Genomic DNA, 7,700 nt, shown 5'->3' with positions numbered 1-7,700 from the left:
AACTCCTGACCTCAGGTGATCTGCCTGCCTCAGCCTCCCAAAGTGCTGGGATTACAGGCATGAGCCACTGTGCCCAGCCTCCTTTTACTCTCAAATATGATAAATTCTATGGTCCCCTTAGTTCTAGATCATCCCTGATATTGTTCTTCTTCTGAAATTCTATTTTTTGTTCCTGTAGTTCCTCGATGGCTGTCCATGGAGCCACCTTTTGTGCTATCCATTTTCAGTCACAGGAGGAGAGGCAGGGGCACTGGAATTTTGAAGGCTCACAGCATACAGTTGTGGATGGTCTCAGGAAGAACAACTACTTTTGCTTACCCAAAGCCATTTACCCCAGCGCTGTTTTGTTTCTTTGCTTTCTTCATCAATAGGTACAGGTCCTACGTATTACTCATGTTTGAAAGGCTGGCTTGGAAGTGATCTCTATATTCTTTCTTTGTTTTCTTGCTCAGGTTCTCCCCAGCGAGTCAATGGCAAGGTGAAAGGAAGGATCTTTGTGGGGAGCAGCCAGATCCCCGTTGTCTTTGAGAACACTGACCTCCACTCTTACGTAGTCATGAACCACGGGCGCTCCTACACGGCCATCAGCACCATTCCCGAGACCGTTGGATATTCTCTGCTTCCGCTGGCCCCAGTTGGAGGCATCATTGGATGGATGTTTGCAGTAGAGCAGGACGGATTCAAGAATGGGTTCAGCATCACCGGTAATTTATAGCCCACATTAAAATGAACAGGACACACAGTAGTGCCTAGGGGGAGGCCTGGGAATGGATGGAAGGAGAACTCCAAGTCTGCAGACAATTTAGAAGCATGTTGTTGCTCCTTTTTGTCTGTAGACAGGGCATCCTGTAGTTCTGTCCTGGAAATAAAATGATGAGGTAAAATGAACATGTAATATTATCATTAAGATATAGCAACTGGGACTGCCTAGAATTGGCTTTTGATTGAGGAGCAATTTCGTCGTGGAGATTTAGGCGTTTCTGGCAGAACAAGTCATATCAGCTCGTAGAACCGCACAACCAAAACTGCAGGGCCCACAGTTTGCCTCATTCTATCAGCCTGCCTCTGAATTCCAAACCAACCTGAAACTGATCTTCGATATTTCCTCAGGATCTGTTCAGAGAGAAGGAACCTGCCATTTCCAGCTAGTTAATTAAGCTGCGTAAACATAATCCTAAGAAGTCTTAGGAAGCCCAAATACCCTTGGAGTTTTTTAGAGACTGTGCCCTATTGAGGAAGTTCAGTCTTGATTGGACGCATGGGCAGATGGCTTGAGGGATGTTTCCTTGGTGTGGTGGCCTTCTCCTTGCTCTGCCAAGTCCAGCCCAGCCTTTGCGTGCTGGAGACCCATTCCCGGGAACAGCTGGGTTGGAGAAGTCTGTGTCCTTCATCACTGGTCACTTCCAAGACCTGGAGCTTGTTGTGCCTGGGCACAGGTACCTAGCCACTGCCTCCGACGACCTAGACCTGCCTTCTTCCTGACTGCCTGAGCCAAACTGGAGCCTTAGCCAAGGCTTTATTAAAGGAAACACTGCTGGGAGCAGGCTGCATGCTGGTAACCCCTCCAAAAGTTGTGGCATATAAATACATAAAGTGTGGCCGTCTTAAGAAAGGAGAGGCTATGTATTAGAAAAGGAGCGAGGCCGGGCACAGTGGCTCATGCCTCTAATCCCAGGACTTTGGGAGGCCAAGGCACGTGGATCACAAGGTCAGGAGATTGAGATCATTCTGGCTAACACAGTGAAACCCCATCTCTATGAAAAATACAAAAAAATTAGCCAGGTGTGGTGGCAGGCACCTGTAGTCCTAGCTATTCAAGAGGCTGAGGGCGGAGAATCGCTTGAACCCAGGAGGCAGAGTTTGCAGAGGCCCGAAATCGCGCCACTGCACTCCAGCCTGGGCAACAGAGCAAGACTCTGTATTAAAAAAAAAAAAAAAAAAAGAAAGAAAGAAAGAAAAGGATTGAACCTGCTCAAAAGATTTGCTACTTTTTGGCCTAATGTTTTTTCTCCCTAATCCACAGACATATATATTCTGAGTGTTATAACCATATTGATGCCCTCATGCAAACCAGATGCCTTTTTCTTTGCAAATATAATTGAGCTACAGCCAAACTCACAGACCCCACTCCTTCCCTGCACAGCTTTTCACACTGTTTTTTTTTAAATATGAGTTAATTTATATTGGTGCTATTTTGTAATATACATGAACTTCAGCTGGGCTGAGGAAGAGGGAGTCTTTGCAAATTCCCAACAACACCAAATCTCTTTACTACAATGATCCTCCTGAATTTCTGGTCCTGTGTTATCAGTGAGATATCTGCCTGGGACTTATTTAACTATAAAGCTGAGGTTGTCAAACTTTTTTGGCAAAGGGCCAGATAGTAAATATTTTAAGCTATGCCTAATTATTTTAGGCCATATGGTCTCTGTTGCAACAGCTCAACTCTGTCACTGTAGAGTGAAAAGCAACCACAGACAATATATAAATGAATGGGCATGGCTGTGTTCCAATACAACTTTTTGAATGGGCACTGAAATTTAAATTTTATATAATTTTCACATACCATGAAATACTATTCTTCTTTTGATTTTTTTAACCATTAAAAAATGTAAAGACCTTTCTTTACATTTGTAGAAAATGTAGAAAAATAGGCAGCTGGCAAGATTTAGCCCTGAGGCCACAGTTTGTCAACCCCTGCTGTCATGGGGCAGGTCATCGTGGAAAAGGGAGAAGTACTTTTCCTGCCTGTCTGGGGCTGCCGCCTTGCACAGACCAAGAGGAGCTCCTAAGCCGTCATGGTAGCAGGGGATCCTAGGATGGTTTCCGGTACTGGGAATGGTTTGCCCTGAGCAACTCACCCATCCGACCAGGACATAGCTATTTCAATATTCATCACTGTACCTGGCATTATGGAGCAATTGACAATTTGCAGAACATAGATTGTATCCTTTACAACACAGATTGTATCCTTTCTTTTAATCATCAGGGAATGGAGGCTCACAGGAGTTAAGTAGCTGACTCAGGTTCACCCAGCCAGAGCCTAGCATAGCTGGGAGTCAAACCCCTGTCCTCCACTATTTCCAGCACAACCCTTGAGCCAACCCAACAGATGCTGGGCTGTGGCTGGGAAGCCTCTTCTCAGCTCTGTGTGTGGCTCAGTTGGGCCACAAGGATGTCTGAGTTCTGTCTTCAGTGTCACCAGCTCTACGTTCTACCAGCCAAACCAAAGCACCTGCAGACGGTTCGCACCAACCCCACTCCACACTGTGAGCCTGGGGCGGGCAGAAGGGCACACTCCCCAGTCAGCAAAGTGACAGTCTCATCTTGTTTTTCAGGGGGTGAGTTCACTCGCCAGGCTGAGGTGACCTTCGTGGGGCACCCGGGCAAGCTGGTCATTAAGCAGCGGTTCAGCGGCATCGATGAGCACGGGCACCTGACCATCGACACGGAGCTGGAGGGCCACGTGCCGCAGATTCCGTTCGGCTCCTCCGTGCACATTGAGCCCTACACGGAGCTGTACCACTACTCCACCTCCGGTGAGCCCCAGCCGTGTCCCAGGGCCAGCCCCGGACCGGCCACCAGCCTCATGCTCTTGACCCACCACGGCAGCCGTGACCTGGGGCTGTCTCTGGGATCTGGAGAGGGAAATACACTGGGCCTTACAGTCACCTTCCCCCTAATTATAGATGTAGGACACACTCCTTATAGAGAATTTTGTGCAAAAAAGACAATATGCATAAGTTGGAATTAAAAAACTTGTACATAATTATTATGACATTTAAGTGTATTTCCTTTCAGCCTTTTCTCCAGCATCTATTTACATGTATATCAAATATCCCAACACATAATTTCAAGCTAAAGTAATTTTATTATACATCTATATGTACTTTTTTTTGAGACAGGTTTCCAGCCCAGGCTGGAGTTCGGTGGCACAATCTCAGTGCACTATAACCTCTGCCTCCTGGGCTCGAGCAATCCTCCTGCCTCAGCTTCCCAAGTAGCTGGGCCTACAGGCACATGCCACCACACCTGACTAATTTTTGTATTTTTAGCAGAGATGGGCTTTTACTATGTTGGCCAGGCTGGCCTGGAACTCCTGACCTCAGGTGATCCACCTGCCTTGGCCTCCCTAAGTGCTGAGATTACAGGCATGTGCCACTGCGCCCAGACACATCTATATGTACTTTTAAAAACTACATTTATTCTCCATTTGGTGCCTGGTTTTAAATAATTTCAAACTTACATGAAAACTGAAAATAACCCAAAAAAATGTTCACATAATATTTATCTAGCTTCACCAATTGTTAACATTTTGCCACATTTACTTTACCTTTCTTTCTTTCTTTTTCTTTCTTTCTCTTTCTCTCTTTCTTTCTTTCCTCTTTCTCTCTCTCTGTATATATATATGCGCGTGTGTGTGTATATATGTTTACTGACCATTTGAGAATAAGTTGTATATATTATGATAGATCATTCTTTAAACACTTCATTTGTTTTTCCTAAGAACAAGGACATTCTTTTAGAAGGCCACAGTACAGTTATCAAAATAGAGAAATTTAACATGGATACACAATGATATGAATAGTTTTTTAGTTGTTGTTTGTTTGTATTGAGACAAGCTTTCACCCTGTCACCCAAGCTGGAGTGCAGCCTCAACCTCCTGGGCTCAAGTGATCCTCCCACCTCAGCCTCCTGAGTAGCTGGGACTACAGGCACACCACCACGCCTGGCTAATTTTTAAATTTTTTGTACAGATGGGGTTTCGCCATGTTACCCAGGCTTACAGTTTTTATTTAAATAAAATTGCAATCATACCACGCTGTTGTATCTTCACCTTTTCAGTTAATGTCACATCATGAATGTTTAATAGTCTCATTAAGCAGTCTTTGAAACACTTTTTAAGGAATCTGTATGATTCTCCTGGATGGCTGTTAATTCAAACCATTCTACTTTCTAAAGCTTGGGTTGCTTCCATTTTCCCCTCTTATTGTGAGTTGAAATGATCATCTTAATCATAAATCTTGGCCAAATTTCTGATTCTTTCTAAGACTCAATTCTTAGAGATAGAAGTGCTGAGTCAAACAATAGGAGTTTTTTATTTTTTTATTTTATTTTTGAGACAGTGTCTTGCTCACATAGAGACCCACTGAACATTCATGAACGTGAACTCCTACGGGGGTCATTGAATCCCAGGTTAAGAACACTTTTGTTTTTTGTTTTTGTTTTGGTTGCTGTTGTTTTGAGACAGGGCCTTGCTCTGTCACCCAGGTTGTGGTGCAGTGGTGTGATCTCAGCTCACTGCAACCTCCGCTTCCCAGGTTCAAGGGATTCTCCTGCCTCCGCCTCCGAAATAGCTGGGATTATAGGAGCCCACCACCAGGCATGGCTAACTTTTTGTATTTTTAGTAGAGACAGGGTTTCTCCATGTTGCCCAGTCTGGTCTCGAACTGCTGACCTCCAGTGATCCTCCCGCCTCGGCCTCCCAAAGTGCTGTGATTACAGGCATGAGCCATCGTGCCTGGCCACCTTTTTAAAGGCTCTCATTAAATTGCTGTTTAGAAAGGTTGAAGCAATTACTGGAGTTTTGTGGTTTGGTTGAGTTCTCCTGGGGAGCTGGGAGACAGTGAAGAAGAGGAGGAACGAGCACCAGGACCACAGTTGCAACTGGCTTGCAACTGAATGGCCTTTCTGGCGTGTGGGAGCTGGACAGGAGGCAGCTTACACTGATCTTTTATTTATCCTCTGGCTTCTTTCCTTCTATTATGGAGAAAACTGCAGCAGAGCACAAAAATATAAAGAGTCTTTTATGCTTCTTTTTTTTTAAAAAAAACAGGAAGTTGAGGGTTTTATCATATGGGCCATAGCAGGCCCTCTTCTGAGTGGGGAAGACTGTCTCTCCTCTCCTCTGTTCAGGCTTGCTCACTGTGCTTTAGTAATTTTTCCAAACCTGGCTACTGACACTCATTTAATATCTCATTTTTTTGGTATTGCAGAACAGCTTGGTCTAGAGCAGTACATAGAAATCACCATTTATTGGGCAGACGTGGTACCTCACACCTGTAATCCCACCACTTTGGAAGGCCAAGGCAGGCAGATCACTTGAGGTCAGGAGTTCAAGACCAGCCTGGCCAACACGGTGGAACCCCGTCTCTACTTAAAATACAAAAAAATGAGCTAAGCGTGATAGCACATGCCTGTACTCCCAGCTACTCAGGAGGCTGAGGTGGGAGAATCGCTTGAACCCAGGGGGCAGAGGTTGCAGTGAGCCACGATCATGCCATTGCACTCCAGCCTGGGTGACAAGGCAAGACTCTGTGTCAAAAAAAATAAAATAAGAAAAAGAAATCACCATTTATTGAATCGTAATTGAGATAGCCTATCTAAAGCAGTTAGCACGTCATGACAGAGTAAATGCTCAGTAAATGGTAGCTTATCTTACTATTAGTCTGCTTGATTCCAGAAATTTTACATACATTACCTGGTCTGATCCTCACCTTGACCTATTTTGTATTAGAAATTGAGATCAAAGATGTTGAGTCACCAGCCAGTGGCCACACAGCTTGTGAGTGGTACTAAGTGTGAATTCAGGGGCGTCTCTTTCCAAGTGTGTGTCCTCTCCACCTGACCTTCATCTCTAGTTCTGGGAGTTTTCAAAACTTACTGAGAACCAATTGATGAGAAAAGCAACAAATATACATAATATGAATGATGCCAATTATCATTTGAGAAATCCAGGTATTTCACAGAATGAGTACCAGTACAAACAAATGGTCTTATTTAAGCTGTTCTGTCTGATCTGTCATCTGGTGGCCCTATGGGTAGGGAATGCCACTGGTGCTTTTAAAGCCTTTGATTCAGCTTCTTGCATCCTTAACCATCTTCCCTTTGTCTTTCTGCCTTGTCCCCTCCATCCTTCCCACTCTGCAGTGATCACTTCCTCCTCCACCCGGGAGTACACAGTGACTGAGCCCGAGCGAGAGGGGGCAGCTCCTTCCCGCGTCTACACTTACCAGTGGCGCCAGACAATCACCTTCCAGGAATGCGTCCATGATGACTCCCGGCCAGCCCTGCCCAGCACCCAGCAGCTCTCGGTGGACAGCGTGTTCGTCCTGTACAACCAGGAGGAGAGGATCCTGCGCTATGCTCTCAGCAACTCCATCGGGCCTGTGAGGGGTAAGGGGACACAGCTCATGCTGGGCACAGGTGCTCATGCATTTTTTAAAACCCCACTCTTTGACATTATTTTTGGTCTCTTACTCGCAGTCTATAGAAAAAAATTATGCTAAAGTATCTTCTGGCAGGAAAAAAAGAATGTCTTATTATTTGTGATTCTTCAAAAAGCTGCCTGTCTGTTCTTCTAACCAAAGGCCTATTCATGATTCTATTTAGAGTAAAGTGCAGAATGCTAACCTGTTGAGGTGCCTTACAGAGTGGACCCTCTTAAGGGTACTGCTGGCATTGGCAGGGCTTTTAAAACCCTTTAATATTCAACCTTGAAAGAAATTGTAGGCCAGGTGCAGTGGCTCACGCCTGTCTTCCCAGCACTTTCGGAGGCTGAGGTGGGTGGATCACTTGAGGTCAGGAGTTCGAGACTAGCCTGGCCAACATGGTGAAACCCCATATCTACTAAAAATACAAAAACCAGCCAGGCATGGTGGCACGTGCCTGTAATCCCAGCTACTTGGGAGGCTGAGGCA

The 7,700-nt window shown here is 45.2% G+C and overlaps 1 protein-coding gene across 2 annotated transcripts in view; it reads left to right on the top strand.

Moving 5' to 3' along the window:
- NID1 (nidogen 1) overlaps window positions 1-7,700 on the top strand; it is a 107,364-nt gene that overhangs the window by 46,651 nt on the left and 53,013 nt on the right. For both annotated transcript variants that reach the window (XM_011935734.1, XM_011935735.1), the window contains exons 6-8: window positions 453-704; window positions 3,339-3,539; window positions 6,931-7,176. In XM_011935734.1, coding sequence (XP_011791124.1) covers window positions 453-704; window positions 3,339-3,539; window positions 6,931-7,176 — 699 coding nt within the window. The remainder of the gene's footprint in view (window positions 1-452; window positions 705-3,338; window positions 3,540-6,930; window positions 7,177-7,700) is intronic.

This window comes from Colobus angolensis, unplaced genomic scaffold (assembly GCF_000951035.1).
Source record: "Colobus angolensis palliatus isolate OR3802 unplaced genomic scaffold, Cang.pa_1.0 Scaffold148, whole genome shotgun sequence".
Taxonomy (NCBI): Eukaryota; Metazoa; Chordata; class Mammalia; order Primates; family Cercopithecidae; genus Colobus; species Colobus angolensis.
Note: the sequence above shows the minus strand (reverse complement) of the source record. Positions and strands in the feature narration are given on the sequence as shown.